Source organism: Pinus tabuliformis, chromosome 7 (genome assembly GCF_031772625.1).
Source record: "Pinus tabuliformis cultivar Carrire ecotype Pingquan chromosome 7, CPIR1, whole genome shotgun sequence".
NCBI lineage: Eukaryota > Viridiplantae > Streptophyta > Pinopsida > Pinales > Pinaceae > Pinus > Pinus tabuliformis.
The window spans coordinates 1,318,362,794-1,318,379,773 of NC_142293.1; the positions used below are offsets into that span (position 1 = coordinate 1,318,362,794).

At 38.8% G+C, this 16,980-nt stretch overlaps 1 protein-coding gene across 1 annotated transcript in view; it reads right to left on the reverse strand.

Annotated features, from left to right (window-relative positions):
• Nucleotides 1-16,980, reverse strand: part of LOC149252416 (ATP-dependent DNA helicase SRS2-like protein At4g25120) — a 429,434-nt gene that overhangs the window by 402,664 nt on the left and 9,790 nt on the right. Inside the window, exon 2 of the mRNA XM_089459690.1 lies at nt 3,834-4,380. Within this exon, the coding sequence (XP_089315816.1) occupies nt 3,834-4,066 (233 nt within the window). The 5' untranslated portion in view covers nt 4,067-4,380. The remainder of the gene's footprint in view (nt 1-3,833; nt 4,381-16,980) is intronic.

A 16,980-nucleotide genomic window follows, 5' to 3' on the forward strand; every position in this document is an offset into this window, starting at 1 on the left:
TGGATAAAACGGTCCAATTATTCTATGCCCTCTAACATAATAGGCATTTTGCTAATGTTGTTCTAATCCTTTCTTTAACTAGGTCATTTTCAGTGTAAATATTTTCAACTACTTAGACATGATTGTCAGCATGTCCCTATATCTAGCTAATTAGGCCTACAATATCATACCAGGTATCCAAGTATGCATCTATGAGGAATAATCCTCAATCTCATTTAGTTTGATTAAATCTACGTAGAAGTATTGAAATGGGATTGATACTTTCTAATCATGGGCATCTTCCCCTACAAAACAAGATGTCTATAACTCTCGTATTTAGGTCATTGAAAGTTTGAAATTGACTTTGAAGAAACCACTTCCCTTAGATTTCACACTCAAATTTCTAAGAACTAGTTTGCCCAAACACTAATTCCTCATTTCAAAGGTTTGGGATAAATGTCGTCTTTCCAAAAAAGTGTTAGTGCCAAACGATTAGAAGCATTTGTAGTTGTCATGTAGTCAAGAATTTGATGCCCATTCATTTTATGTTCTCCTAAGGCTGCCCTAAACAAGATCCAACTCTCTTTTTCTGAAAGAACCTAAATTTTTGGAGATTCCAAGATACTTAAATGTGTATAAGTGCTTCTCGATCAACTCATCCTTTCTTTTTGTATGAATAATATTTCAATGACCTTCCTTGTCTTTCTTTCCACCTTGATATGTTTATCATTTAATTTATCCAACTCAATTCTGAAATGGATTTGAATGGTAATATCTTACCCCTTCAAATCCATAGATTCTAATATGTACAAGGAAAGATGAGAACGGTTGAATAAAGAGAACTTTCCTTACCATGCCTTAAGACAATGACCAAAAAGCTTAATATAATTTTCTTGTTGGCCAGATAAATCATTTTCTTGTCAAGTGGATCTACCCTGACCGATTGTGAGATGGAGTGTTATCCTCCCCACCCAGATTTTATTTACATAAGTGACATGTTGAGCTCATAATGAGTATATTGGTGTAACGGCTTTGAGATCATAAAAATATTTCATTGCCCTTCCTTGTCTTTCTTTCCACCTTGATATGTTTATCATTTAATTTATCCAATTCAATCAAGAAATGGATTTGAATGGTAATATCTTACCCCTTCAAATCCATAGAGTCTGATATGTACGAGGAAAAATGAGAACAGTTGGATAAAGAGAACTTTCCTCACCAAGAAATGCCTTAAACCAATGACCAAAAAGCTTAATATAATTTTTTTGTTGGCCAGACAAGTCATTCTCTTGTCAAGTTGGTCTAGCCCGACCGGTTGTGATCTAGAGTGTTATCCTCCCTACCCAAGTTTTAAACTTTTATTTACATAAGTGACATGTTGACCTCATAATGAGTATATTGGTGTAACGACTTTGATACCTATTGCTTGTTGAAGAATCATGGGCAATTAGGTGTAGTGTGATTCTTCTTGACTTGATAACAATTTGTGGAGTCTTTTTACTTTTCTTGTTAACTTAATCTTCTTCTTCTTATTAATGCATGTGTGTGTACTTCATCAAACTGCTACCAAAACATAAGAACAAGAACACAAGATGTTGGCTCTTTTCCAGGGCCAAAACCTCTTTTCTCTTGAGAGGAAAACCCTTTAGTAAGTTTCTAATGTTGAAGCTTCTTATTGATCAATGCCAAACCCTAGACCCCTGACTAGAATATCCTCCAAGCACAAGTCAAATCCTTCTTGCTTCTTGCACTTCGTTTCCCCGGCACTTTGTCCTTTTCCTTCTGGCACTTCGTCCTCCTTCTTCAGGTACTTCGTTCTTCTTTCAACTTGTTGATAGTCCTTAGCATGCTAGCTCTAGAAGAGACTCCAATCTTTGATCCTTAGTGAGATCCTTCACCAAGAGGATACCTTCTTTCTCTTGACCCAGTGCAGACTTGATAGAGTGGTACTGCAGCCCTAGTTTCTTGCACGTGTGGGAAGTTTGCCTTATGATTTTAGCTCCATTCTCCTTCGCTTGAGAGACCCTCTTCTTCGCTTGAGTATGAGGCCTTATAGGCCTAAGTTACTAGCCCAAACAAGGAGGAATATATAACTGTGATCTTTCTGCTGTTATATCCGCAGACTGCCCTTCTTTTCTCGCACGTGTGACTGCGTTTCTTCCTTAGAACAGCCCTATAAACTTCGGTTTGTGTCTCTCCTTCTTCACTGCACTAGAGGCTCCTTGTACTTCGACTTTCTTCACCCTTTCTCGGTCTTTCTTCTTCGCTGATTTCAGAGGTAGATTGCGTTGTACTTAGAGGAGTGGACAGCCTCTATATATAGAGGACTGTCCCTCCTTTAGGCCGACTTGACATATATAATTCGGATTGCTTCTTTTGAGGTGTCGTTGCATGGAGGAGACTTGTTGACTTTGCTTGGGGGTATTCTCTTGACTCTAATACATAAATATACATAGTGTAACATGCCCTTAAGGTCTTAAACATTTTTCTTTTGACTCTTTGACTCACCTATAGCACTTTAATATGTGCTAGACCTATTTCAATGAGCAAGAAACTCATTGACATATACTATAAAAATAATAAATTTTTTTCTTGAATAAATACAAATATCAAAAGTACATTTATGAAGACTGAACCTAGTTACATTTCCTTCAACATTGCTGACCTGGCCTTGCGTTGTGTAATCCCCAGAATGCAGGAATGTTCTTGAGGATTTTCCTTGGGATATTTTGCCTTGAGAAAAAGAACATTCAGCACTTGGTTCAATTTGAGTAAACCCTCTCAAAAGGACAGGTCAGCAGATAGAAGACAACCTATTTCAAGTTTTACAATTGCAATTTTTAGTTAATCAGTCAGGAAAATTCCACTACGCAGCTTCATCAGCTCACTGTATCATGCAACAATCAAGGACCTTATGGTCGTATCCAATATATCTGTTGACATGCCCAATCACTAGCTTAAGCTGGTCTGAAATTTTAACTGAAATTTCTCAATGTCCTTAAGTGACTAAAAGCGGCTAATGGGACTAGGGCATAACAAGTGATAAGGCACAACAAGTGAGGCATTCACTAAGACATCTTTTAAACTACAGTTACCAAACTTGGCTTGGCATGGAAGTGCCAAAAATTTCACTCAGATTGGGAAAAACTCATGTACAAAAATATAAAGAAAGACACTTTGTTGAGTTTACTTGGTCAAACCAAGTCAAACAGAGTCAACCTAAGTTTACTCGCCCCAAGCTCGTAATAATGTTTTGATGCAAATCTGAGTTAGAATCGTAGTTAAATATTACTTGTGATTCCTGTTACATGGTTTCAGAGTTAATACACCTTAACAATTACTATCATCAAGCAAAAAAAAAAATCACTACTACAAATAATTGCATGCTTGCATACTGTACCCCCCAAAAACCATGTAGGACCTATTGCACATGAGATATGGCTTTGGATCAGAAACGAATTGGTTTGTCCTTCACATAACCCTAATCCTGAAGAGATTAAGCCTAATTTGATTTATGACTTTCCTGAATCAAGACAACCTAAATGACCAAACATGCACCAACCATTACTGAATGCTCCTTCAACATCTAACATGCATGGAGCGTGGATAAGTCAAAGAAACAAGCAACCAACCATTAAATAACTTTGTAGCACAACCACCAAAAAAATTAAGAACAAATGCCTAGCTAGTAATAAGAAAAATAAGAACTCACGGCTAGAAACTTGTTCGAAACTTACTAATCCATAAAGTGTATACCACATATTAAAGATCAGAGTCACCCTTCTATTCAGCATAGAAGAAAATAAATAAATTGCATCAATTACTGAATTAGAAAGGGATTCAGTATACAATACCTGGATTCAGGTACACTGATAAAGCAACTCTGTGTAGTTTCTGATATATCTTTTGCGCTAGACTTTTTATTAGGGGTTTCATGATGAACGGGGCTGGTAAAAGGCTGAAGAGGACGTTTCCGTGCAAGAAGGGCCTTTGCTGCCTTGAAATTTTCTGTTATACGTGCCCTTTGCTGATTAGTTATCTGCTTGCACGATGACTTCACTGCTAGAGGATAACTTTCATGAGCCATTGCTAAATTTTAGAACTCTCTTTAAGATAAACCACTTAAATGTGGACTGAAATTGAGGATCAAATGAACAGAAGATTAAAACATTGGAAACCATGTCTTATTGGTTATCATATGTTCGGTACTAAACTTTGCCCTCAGATGTGACACATGTTTCGATCATAAAGCGGGATCACTCTCCTAACAACAATTTTCTGCTAAGGATGATCCTTGCTTGCCTACTTAATACTAGATCAACTTCAAAAGTACTTCAAGCAGCTTTGCAGTTAGCCTCCTTCTCCATCTCAAGTAAGCCAAACCATTGCACACATTTGGAGCTGCAGAGGCAAGCATTAAACTTAGTGCATGTATAAACAGAAACAAAAAACGGAGAAAGAGCAGGAGAACAGAAATGTTTGCATTTTAACAAATCATTAGAGCATCCATGTGTTCACTTCCCTTGTATTAAAAAAATACCCGAAAAGAGAATTAGATGGTGTAAGATATAGATTGCATTTCTAATCATTTAACATAATGATTAAACTCCAGTCATTTGGTAAAAAATGACAGCAAATTCCCCCTTGGACCCTACAGGACAGACATACTTTTTCATCTTGTCAGTTTCGGAGCATGTCTCGATATCTGATATTGAAAAAATTCTTTACTGAGATAAATACGGTAGAAATAAGGGGCCGTCTATAGTACCTGAGCCTTTATTGCACCATGACTAAACTCAGGGGGAGTGTTGGGCTAATTGATACTTACAAGAAAAAATTATGGCAGTTATATTGGTGGTTATGACTCTTGAAGGTGATGCTCCATGGAAGGCCCTTATTTCTCAAAAAATAATTCATTGCAATCAATGTTAATTGGCAATTGCATATGTCCAAGAAGGAAGGGAGAGTGCATTTATGATATTCTGCATCTCCAGACTAGAAGATTGGGCCAAAAAGATTTCTTCTTCTGGAGGAATCTTAAAACACAGATGAGGGGAAGTGAACAGATTGGAGGGTCCTGGCTCACACTAGTGGCCTTTTGACTTCTCATATAATCATTATCCAGGAACTACAATTATCTACCACAATGGAAGAATTACCAAAAACAAATGGTGCTTTGCATGGTCCTAGTTGGAAGGACTGGCTATGGGATCATCATAAATAGATGTTTGAATACAGCAGCAGAAAATTTATACTTGCACACACTCAAGAAGACCTATTTGGCTCTTATTTTGAAAAAGGATGGCATTGTTCAGATAGTGCGTTTGGCTAGATTACAAGGCCTGGCGGTGTCTTGTCATATATGCTCTTCTATAAGCCAAGGTGTTTGCATTGTTAATTTTATACCAAAGTTTACCCACTAAATTCAGATTAACCAAGATTGCTCTCAATAACAACATGTGCCTCCAGTGTGGTAAATTGGAGTCTGCCAAGAAGATTTTTTTGGATTGCCCTTATGACAAACAGAGTTGGAAAGCGGTGCCTAACCTATTTTCTTCAACCTTAGAGAAAATCATTCACTACAACAGAACGTTGCTCAGTGATTTCAAATATTTAGTCTTAAATCATTTCTATAACCTTGAGCATCGCATCCATACTTTAGTACAGAAATCATCGTGGCAGATACATTCTAAGTACAATTTTAATGGGTCATCGTGTACTCTTGATTCCTTTCGGAAGTTAGCAATTTGTGAAGTAACTGCTAAAACTAGAGCCAATGGTTATTTTGTTGATCAAATATGTTAAGAGTATTTCTGCTAGGGCCTGCTACAACTTAGTTGTGGCACCGATTGCAAACAGGTAATATGTGTCTGTTACCCCTCGTTTCAATAAGGGTACATATGGATTTTTCTTCACTTTTCATAACACCATTATAAGTCCAAAGGATACAAGTTAAATCCTTGTAGGCCAGCCATGCGAGATTATGTATTGAGGTGTCCTAGGACTATCATGGTTGGCCCGGTCCCTTTGGCTCCCACTCTTAGCGCCTTTCATCTTGGATAGGGTTGGAGTACTTGGGAGTGGATCGCATTGAGACTCAGTTTATGAGAGCCTTTGACTATGTAGGAGTGATCGCAATTGTAGGGCCAGTGCAGCCCAAGTCGTGCACACCTATGTCTTACCACATGGTAATGTGCCGAGTCTATACATATTCATGGCTTTGGTGTAGTATTTATCAAACAATTCTCAACATGGTAGTCTCAGAGTTCTCAACAATTCACAGTTCCTAAGGCAATGGACATTTCCCAATGCATGTGGTCCCCAGGTCAAAAAGACAACAAGGTCAAGATTACTCAGAATAAAATGTAGGTCACATGCCACGTGGAATTTTTTGCAAAAGGTGACAAATGGAGCTTCCAAGTGGCAAAACAAGGTCAAAACATGGCATAAAGAGAATATTTATGTCAGATTATCTCAAATTTGGCCAGGCAAAATCCTCAAATTCTCTAGGGCATTGGTGATCTAGTTTCCATGCAAGGCAACATCCTCGTTTGGTGCCACATGGGGATCAAGAAAGGTGTTGCAAAGGTCAAACTAGTTGTTGGGAGCTATAGGAATATTGAAGATGGTCAAATATTCAAAGGATAGACAAAGCATCAAGTCAAAAAGTCCAAGGGCATTAAAGGTCTAGCTTAGTGGAACAATTCGGCACCTAGTTTGAGGTCAATAAGAGGAATGTTGAGTTGGTTATGGGGGTCAAAGGAATGTTGGGCCTCTTGTGCACAAAAAGTAGCCATTGCAAAGTGAAATCATCCTCCTCAACAAATTGAGCCTCCGTGGACCAAGTCGAGACTCTTATGGACCAAACCAAGCTAAGTCAAGCAAGTCAAGCCACCTCACCTGGCCATTGGGTCATCTTGAGCAAGTCATTCAGCATCTTTTGGCTAATATTCATCATTTTATGCTTCTCCAAGGTCAAATCAAAGAGAAAGTTGCCTCCTCAAGTCACTTTCTTAGTCAAATCAAGTCAAGACGAACTATTCATGTGGACAGATTATTTAATAAAATTAGTCTCTTGAATTTACTTAGTCTCTGAGTCATGGATGACAAGTAAAAAATTATTTCTTGGGACTAAAGTTATTAAAATTGGCAACTAGGGCCAAACTCCATGTGGCTCACCTTATTTTTGGCAGCTGATATTTTTCTTGGATTCCTCTCTTCGAACTTATTTATATTATTTATGGAAATATGAATTTATTTATATTATTTGACAATTTGTCAAGGTCGGCCAGCAACCAAATAACCCCCAGCTCAACCTCAACGTTGCATTTAAATAGAGGAGGCCTCAAGTCATTTGTTACACACATCTCTCATGATCTCTCTCCACTCATTTGGGTTTGGTGGAAAGAGAGGTCAAGTGGGAGACCTTGGATCTAGCCGCAGTCCTAGAGAGGAGACCTAGCCGCTGTCACAAGAAGCCTAGCTGCAGTTTATGAAGCCCTAGCCACATCAAGACAAGGGGAGATTTAGCCACAGCAAAGGAGGCCTAATACGCAGCTCAAAGAGAGACTAAGCCGCAGTTAAAGATGCCCTAGCCACAGTCAAAAGAGAGCTCCAATACGTAGCAAGAGGGAGCCCTAATCCGCTGTTAAAGAGAAGCCCTTATCCACTGTTCAAATAGGCTCTTATCCGCAGCAAGAAGAAGCCCTATCCGCTGTGAAAAGGTGGCACTAATTCCGCAGCAAGGAGACCCTAATACACACAGCAAGCAAAGGACAGGACAGCGAGGGATGGAAGACTGTTTTGGGCATCGTTGAAGAGGCTGAGGTGTTCTCTTGAGGGCAGCATCTTATTGGAGGACAGCCGCAGAAAGGGGAAGCAATTCTGGGTTAGTTTGAAGGTTGTTAGGGACTGTGATTAGTGCCCTAACCAGTCCCAGAATTGCAGCATTGCAGCAAGTTCAAATGTTGACTAAATGCTGCTGCGTTAATGATGGTTGGAAACTATTTTGGAGACATTTGCTTCAAGGGTTGCAATGTGCTAGGCTGCAGGTCATAGCACCATAGCAAGGGCTGCTAAAGGGCAGTCAAGGATGTGTCACAGTTTCATAGGGAAGACTTATTCAAGTACCCTAACCAGATCAGCAAATCAACACTGTCAAGGAAGCTTAGGGCTGCTGCAAGTGCCCTAATCAGATCAGCTATCTACTGCAGAATGAAATCAGATTTATGAGCAGTGTTTGGGCTGATTGTATTTACAGTTGCAAGCCAAAGTTGCCTAGGTTTGATCAAGCTACCTAGAGGTAGAATTCTGCCATGTTTGACCAGCATTGACTTCTCTGGTCAAGGATTTACTGTTGCTGTTATAAAATATCAGTTTTATACATTTGTACTATCTCTCTCTCTGCTGAACTATTGAAGAATATAAGAAGAATTGATCAAGGGTTTCCCCACATTGGGGTTTGTCCCTGGCTAGTGCCACATCTTGTGTCCTCTTGTCTTGGCTTGTCTTTTACTGTTTATGTTTATGTTCTATCTGCATTTTACTATCATGTTGATGTGATTGCTAATCTGGAAATTGATATTGGGCTAATAAGAAATTTGAAGTAAATTGCTCTTGAGCATAGAACATACCAAAAATTAACAAAAGTCCAACTCATTGTTACCAAAGAAATTATATAAGGCTCCCCCTCCTCACATTTTGTTTGTTATTGAATTGTGAGATCAATGCCATAATATAACTTTTCATTGCAAACATTGTGTCCATTGTGGGTTGATTCTTTCCATTCCATTTTTTCTCCGCACTTGTAGTAATTATTCTTAATAAAATAGACACAGGTAAATCCAAGGTACACATAAGTTGGAGGGTTGATCCAATTAGGGACTACATAACCATGTAGAGGGGATAACCAAGGCACCAGTTTCCTTTGCAACCTTGTTGGAGATTGAAGTTGTCAGATCTATCAATTGGACAAATCTTTATCGGGGATATCTTCAACTAGGTGAAGATATCAACCAACCCCATAGTCGACCCAAAGACCAGAGCCATTTTGCTAGGAAGTGCTTCTAGTTGAACTTGGAAACCTACAGAGCTATCTTAGAAAAAGGTGGGGGCAACTAGACTTCTCGACTCCAAGCCCATCTCTTCTTCAAAATGCAAGGCTAACTTAGAGGTGATTGTGATTCGCAACCCAACACTTGAAAGGTAATATTTGGCCAAGGCAAGCATATCTCAGCACCCATGTAATACCCTCAATTTTGTGAGCATGGGAATCACTATGGAATTTTGCCCAATTTTAGTAATATTAATTAAAAGAAAGGGAGCAAATATTATTGGAGAAAGGTGGCTAATATTATTTTCTTAGAGAATAGCGGCAAGTTATTATTTTATTAAAATGGAGGCAAAAGTAAGTTAGTGGAAAATGGCCCCACCAATAAAATAATATAAAAAAGGAGTCTAGAAGCATGATGAGAAGGACTCATTTTGTGGATCATATTTTGGTCATTTTACAATTCAACACTAGTTCTCTTGAGCCGCTTAGCCAAGATAACCCGTGCTATTCAACACAAAGAATTTCCAAGCAGGAATTCTACCCTCATTTCGAAGAACTTCGAGTGTCTCCCTAATGAAGCGGTTTGGGGAGCTCAATTCAGAGCTTCCATTGGGCATCATTGCAGGAGTTATTTAGTAGTGCGTTTTTCTTGGGCGCAAAGGTAATTTTGTGGAGCACATCATGGGAGCAAGCATAGGTTAGAGGCTTCGGGCTTTGCAGGGAATTTTCTTATCATTAGACCAGAGTTTGGATAGTGATTCTCCGCGTTGGATTGGAGGCTATTACCTGGGTCGATTTTTCTGGCAAGGGCACAAAAGCTATTAACCAAGTGTTGCACAAGGGTTTAGAGAAGTGGAGTCGGGAGAGATAAGGGCTGGAGATAAGTGGTATTTCTTAGTGGAGAATTTAACCGAAGCTGGGAGAAATTTTTCGTGGTGGATTTGGGCATAATTCAGTGGTATCAATTCTAAGGAGGCCATGACAAAAATAATGTCAGAACAAAGAAACTAGATGAGAGAATTGTGTGTGGTTGTCTACAAGGTGAATTCACAGCTAGAACCAATTGAGGGAGCCCAAGGAGGAGACGAGATTGCTCAAGCACAGGTTTCATCGACAAACTGAATTGAACCAGCGGCTTCAGAAATTCAAATAACTAATTTAAGTCGGGTAGTTCCTGTCAATATTATGGGAACCGAACCGGTGATCGAACCGGAAAACCCTCTGAACCAGGAACTGGTCAAAACTAGACTGGAACCAGTAAAAAAACCAAACCAAAAAACCAGTCAACCAAAAACACATAAATATTCAAATTTTAAAGAAAAACATATATATTCATGTGCATCCATATGAATCCAAACCATTTATACACAAATAAGCAAAAGTTCTCATTTATATAGCATGTAAGGGTGCACATAACCAAAATAGCATCAAGTGCAATCTATCTTTGAACCGAAAATACATCAACAAGCAGGCTCTAGATAGCCTCTAGCATCCAAAAAAAAAAATGCTACAACAAATACCTACCTATAATCAAAATCATTGCCTATATTGGTATCTTTGACACTAATATGACCCTCTAAGCATTAAAATAAGATAGAAAAAACATAGAAAGTCAAGTCAAGATTTTGTTTGAGTTATGGGTACATTTTTAGTAGGGTCACAATAGAGGAGTTCGACAGCCAATGCCACTAACATCAAGGTACATAGACAACTTGGAGTGTTGGAATTTGAATGCGTGAAAGAATTTTTGAACATGATAAATACTTGTTACTGTTTATATATGTTTTTCATTTAGCATTTACTTCATTCATTAGGTCATCAAGCAATTATACAAGTACAATGGACAAGAAAAAGACAAGAGATTATTTTGGTGGGGCTTCAAATGCTCATGATTGTTGTGGGGCAGGAATCATCATTCACATAAATGATCACAAAATCCTAAAAGCTTCAGTGGGTATTGGTACTGGTTCAAATAACTATGATGAACTAAAAACTCTGAAAATTCGCTTATGTTGGTTAAGGCAGTTGGGGATTTCTTCAGCTCATATTTTTGGTGGCTCCATGAATGTGATAAATTGGTCAAAAAAATGCAGCGTTGTCAAAATCTTACACTGATTCCTATTTTAGATGAAATTTCGTTTATTAAATCAGCCTTTGTTGATTTATCTGTTTGTCACATTTACAGGGAAAGGAATATGGAAGAATATTATTTCTCTAAAAAAGGTCTACAACATGCTCTGGACACCTGGCACATAATCGATTCGGACAACGGGCTGGTCACCGAGTCAGATCGACCTCCATATCTCTAAAAATCACACTTTTTTGTATTTTTGTATATGGTTTATCATGACATCTATCTACTATGGGACTGAACGGACTTTCTAGTTGTTGGCTCTATTTCAGTTTTAGATTATTATGTTGTTCTATGACAGATGGACTATGGTTTTCTCCTATTTATGTTTGGGTATGGGTTCTTTTCTTCGACTGTTCGGAGAGACCCGATTTTTTTATTACTGTTTATAAAAGCTTTACTTATGAGTATCAGTATTGAGCAAGTGCTTTTACGCTTTTTATAAATATGTTGTTTTCACTTTCTGCACATGGTGGATTCACAGTTTGATTATGAATGCTTCGATGCATCTACTCTGTAACTTTTTATTTCCTTAATAAAGAGTTCGATTTTTCCTGTGAAAAAAAAAAATACGAGAGACACCAAAAATTAGGTCAGAGGTCAAGGGAAAACCCAAAAATCCTTTCCTTATAGAATATTTGTCAACAAGAGAAATCCCTTATAGAATCTTTGTCAACAAGAGAAATCCAAGTCACATCTATCCTGACTAGTAAATCAATTATCCAATTGCCAAGTAAGCCCTCCAGCAAATCTCAACATGAAGTATGTCACAAGATAGTCCACAAGTTTGTTCATAAGGTGCCATTAGTTTGTCTCCAATAGGGTCGAAATTAGGTCTATAGTCCACCCTCAGTTCACAAGATTTATGTGTCTCTGATAGCTTGCATACCACATAAGACCGGTCCCTCAAATAGTTCGCATACCACAGAAATTTGGTGCCTCACATAGCTCGCATATCATAGAAATTTAGGTGCCACAAGAGATATGCATATCACAAAGAGAAGGTGCCACAGAAGCTCGCATCATCACAAAGAGAAGTACCACAAAAGGCTCGCATCATTACAGAAGTATAGTGCCACAAGAAACTCGCATACCACAAAAGAATAGCTTTGAATTCCTTTCCACATATCATATCTGAATTGGTTGCCAAATGGTGGAGAATAGATGTCAATATATAGTTGTTTCCATGTCTGAAAAGGTGCCTCTAAAGGCTGAGCCAACTTGTCATCTCGAGAGCCAAACTTGGCAGTTGGAACTTGACTAACATGTACATAAAAAATTTAATTTTTCTTTTCTTTCAAATGTCCAAATGGGACATGACAAAAATATTTTTTTTCTTTTGACTCAAATAAATTCTTTTTGACTCTTTACAACATCATACATTACGAAGACTGAACCTAGTTACAATTTCAACATGGATCTCTTGATTAAATACGAGTTCCATCCCCTCATACATGACAAAATCCAATGGAAACATTGCAATCCCCCTAATCCTGAAATCCTAAAAAACTGTTAAGCTTGCTGGATTTTGAGTGAGATTTAAAATTCTACTTTCTTCATATGAAATCCAATGAGGTCGGAACCACTCTCAAAAATTCGGAGTCATTTCATGGTAATGTTAAAAATTTAAGTAAAAGGATGAAAATGAAATGGCCGATTCAGTGAGAAACGGTCGATTCAGTACCAAACCAACCATTTCCGGTTACAAACCTCAAACTGGACTGGTTTGACCCCCAAACCGATCGAACCAGCTAGTTCCACCGGTTCCAATCCGGTTCCAATAACATTGGTGTTGATAGCATAATAGTTATTGATGACTAGTCTCAAGTTTTAACCCTAAATTTTGATAATCCCGATCGTGTCCCGTTAGGACACGACGTATCACGTTTTTGGGATTCGAATTCCCTCAAATCGTGTCCGATTCGTAGGATTCAGACACTTAATGAAAAATTGACGAATCCGGTTTCAGAGATTTCCTATAATAAATACCTAAGAAATTACAACATTTGGCAGGCATATCAAAATTTAGGGTTAAAACTTGAGACTAGTCCCGAATTTGGGATTCGAATCTGGTGAAAGTGAAACCCGCGACCTTTAAAAACAGCGCATTCATTTTTTTATTTACCATTTTCTCTCATTCCTTTTGCAAACAGTGAGTTGTGGGTTTGTTGTTAGAAGTTTGGAGCAAGGAGCCAACGGTTTGGAGCGCTCGGCAAAGAGATTAAAGCACCAGGTAAGTGCATTTCATCTCTATTTTTTTGCATTTGTATTAAAGCAGTTTGTATATGCATTTCTTTTACAAATTTGTGCATATTTTGTTTATTTTTTTTTACAATATTCATGGCTCAATCAAGGGCAGCAGGTAGGGGGCAAAGGAAGGGGAAGAATGTCCCCATTGGAGATGCTCCTCCTCCCCCAATATCATCAGACTCTACTGCAAGTAATGTTGAAGGAAGACTTCCTCCTAAAGACAACATTGAGAAATATCCCTTGTGGAAATATGTCACAAGAGAGGATGGGCCAAGCACCAAGGGGAAGGGAGGAGGCAATGTGCATTGGAGATGCAACTTTTGCCACAGTACTTTCACAAGCACATATTACCGTGTGAAAGGCCATTTGTTGGCTTTACCAAGTTGTGGAGTTGGAGCTTGTAAAGTTGTTCCTTTACAAAAGAGGAAAGAAATGGAAAAAGAGTTCACTGTTGGTATGGCAAATGTGGCTGCAAAATCAAGAAAAACCAAGAATGATGACCCCCTTCCATTTTTTAGGAAAGGCACCACCAAATTTCCATTTGAGAGTTCTATTGGGGGACAAGCAGCAAAAAGAAAGGCAATTTCACTTGGTCCAATGGACAAGATTTTTCAAAAAGAGAAACGGGAAGAGCTTGATCTCACCATTGCCTTTTTTTTAATCAAAACTTCATATCCTTTAATGTTGCACGCTCACCTCTATTTATTGAGATGTGCCGAGCTCTAACTCACGGGTCTCCATCATGGTATGTGCCTCCTAGTTCAAAGAAGCTTAGAACCACATTGTTGACGAAGGTAAAAAAAAGAGGTGCAAAAAATGCTTGAGCCTATTAAAGCATCATGGCCAACATCTGGGGTTAGCATTGTTTCTGATGGATGGACAGATCCAGCACGACACCCACTCATCAACTTCATGGTGTCTTCCTTGAATGGTCCAGTTTTCTTGAAAGCAGTGGATACACTTGAAAGCAGTGAGTTATTTATTAAAGTTATTGAAGATGTAGGTGTTGATTCTTGTGTGCAAATCATTACAGATAATGCACCTATTTGCAAGGATGCTGGCATGATTGTGGAAGCTAAATATCCACAAGCATTTTGGACACTTTGCATTGTCCATTCATTGAACTTAGCACTGAAATCCATTGCTTCTGATGTGCTTTGGATTGGTAACATTATTGAGGATGCACGATATATCCGTAACTTTGTGCAGAATTGTTAAAATTGGCAACTAGGGCCAAACTCCATATGGATCACCTTATTTATGGCTTCTGATATTTTTCTTAGATTCCTCTCATTGAGAGGTGTAAGATTGATCTAAAGATCATCCGATTCCGATAAGTATTTATGGAGATATTAATTTATTTTGATTATGGACAAATTGTCAAGGTCGGCCAGCAAACTTATGTAGGCTCAGAAGCCCAACGGTCATGTCTATTCAACCTCAACGTTTGCATATAAATACAAGGAGCATTCTCCTCATTTGGACAATTGAATTCACTCATCTTCTCTCTCTCTCTCCTACGCATAAAAGGAGCCTCTCTCTCTCTCTCACGTGTGGTTGAAAGGAAGACGTCCTAGGGCAAAGAAGACGCAGAAAGAAGAACGCTAGGGCAGCAGGTCATCTCTTTGACCAGCGTTGACCTTCCAAAAGTGCGGATTGGGTGTGGTTGCCTCTCCTAGGCAGGCCGCAATTTTTGGCACGAAAATCGAGGTGATCTGACCTCTGGTTTGATCGGTGTTGACTGCCCTAGTTTAGGGCTGCAAGTTGACTTCAGAAATCTGCAAATTGACTATACTTTTGGGGCTGTTCAAGAGCTGTTTCTTCAGGTTGTTCATGGACAAGTTGACCGGAAATTGACCAAGTATTTTAGAGGTCAATTTCAGCTAGTTTGACCAAGTTTGACTTTGTTGATCTAGGGTTTACTGCTGCTAATATAAAATTACGGAATTTAGATTTTGTACTATTTCTCTCCGCTGAACTATTGAAGATAAAAGAAGATTTGATCAAAGGGTTTCCCCGCATTGGGGTTTGTCCCTAGCTAGCTGCCACATCTTGTGTCTCTTGTCTTGGCTTGTTTTTTGTTGATCATTTAATGTTCTATCTGCACTTTACTTAATGTATATGTGATTGCAAATCTGTGGCTAATAAGAAGAAAAATAAGTAAACTGATCTACGCATAGAACATACCATAATTTAACATGGTATCAGAGCTGAGGTGAAGACAAAGCCCAAGCAAAAGCAAGAGCAAGAGCAATCACCGAAGAGAAGGTTGGCAAGGCTATCTTAAAAAGAAATCATGGGGTCCTCAACACACTTCCCTGCTGAAGACAAACTCCGTGAGAAGTCTGACTATCACGGATGGAAGATGTCTCTCGATCTAACATTAGAAGAGCAGGAAGTGTTGGACCATGTGAGAGGCGGGATTGTTGAGCCTCCATCAAATGCATCCGCTGCTGCTAGGAACAAATGGACCAAGGGAGAATTCAAAGCAAGGAAGATCATCCGGGACTCTATCGACAAGCGCTTGGTGGCCTATGTTTCCGAGCTGAACACCTCCAAGGAAATCTACGATAGACTGGTGAGTTTATTTAAAGTTAATGATGCAAATCAAGTCTTGTTTCTTAGAAATAAGCTAAAGGAAATTAAAAAGGGCAAAGATGAGAATATGCAAGCATATTTCTTAAGGATCACCGAGATCAAGAACGATCTCCTATCTATTGGGGAAGTAATTCTTGACAGGGAAATGACACTCACAACTCTTGGAGGACTGCCATCTGAATGGTATATATTCAGGACTACTCTTCTCAACAATAACATAATTCCTTGATTTGAGGAATTGATGGCCAGATGCATTCAAGAAGAAACGAGAATGGAAGAGCAAGAAATGCCCATACTTAAAGGTCATCCCTCTGCCTTTTCTTCTTATACTAAAAGAGGAAACAATTCCGGGGCTAAATTCAAAGGAAAAGCTAGACCTAAGGGTGGAAGAAAAGGGCGATGTTACAATTGCAATAAGACGGGTCACTATGCAAGTGAGTGCCCTGAAAAAAAGGACTCACACCGGGACGATGATCAAAATCCCTCTCAAGGCAATCAAAGGAATGGCAGGTCAAATGGCAGAGGTAAACGAAGTGTTGGAAATCAAGGAAGAGGACAACCATTCAAGAAGGCAAGAAATTCCAGGTATGAATCTAACACTGTTAACAATAAGCAAGATGAATATTATCTACCAGCTGCTCTATCTACTACTGCTCCCCCGGGAAATTGGCTTATTGATAGTGGTGCCTCAAGGCACTTCACTAGTTACAAAGAAGCTCTCTATAATCTGATAGAGAAGGAAACCAACCTGGAAATTGTTCTTGGAGATAATTCAAAATATCCCGTGAAAAGCATAGGAAATGTCACTCTTCAATTGAATCAGGGTAATACCATTCACTTATAAGATGTATTATATGTACCTAATCTCAAAAAGAACCTGGTGTCCATTTCAGCAATGGAAGACGAAGGCTACAAGGTGGCTTTCAGCGATGGCAAGGTACGTGTATGGAAAAAGAACTTTAAAGATGCT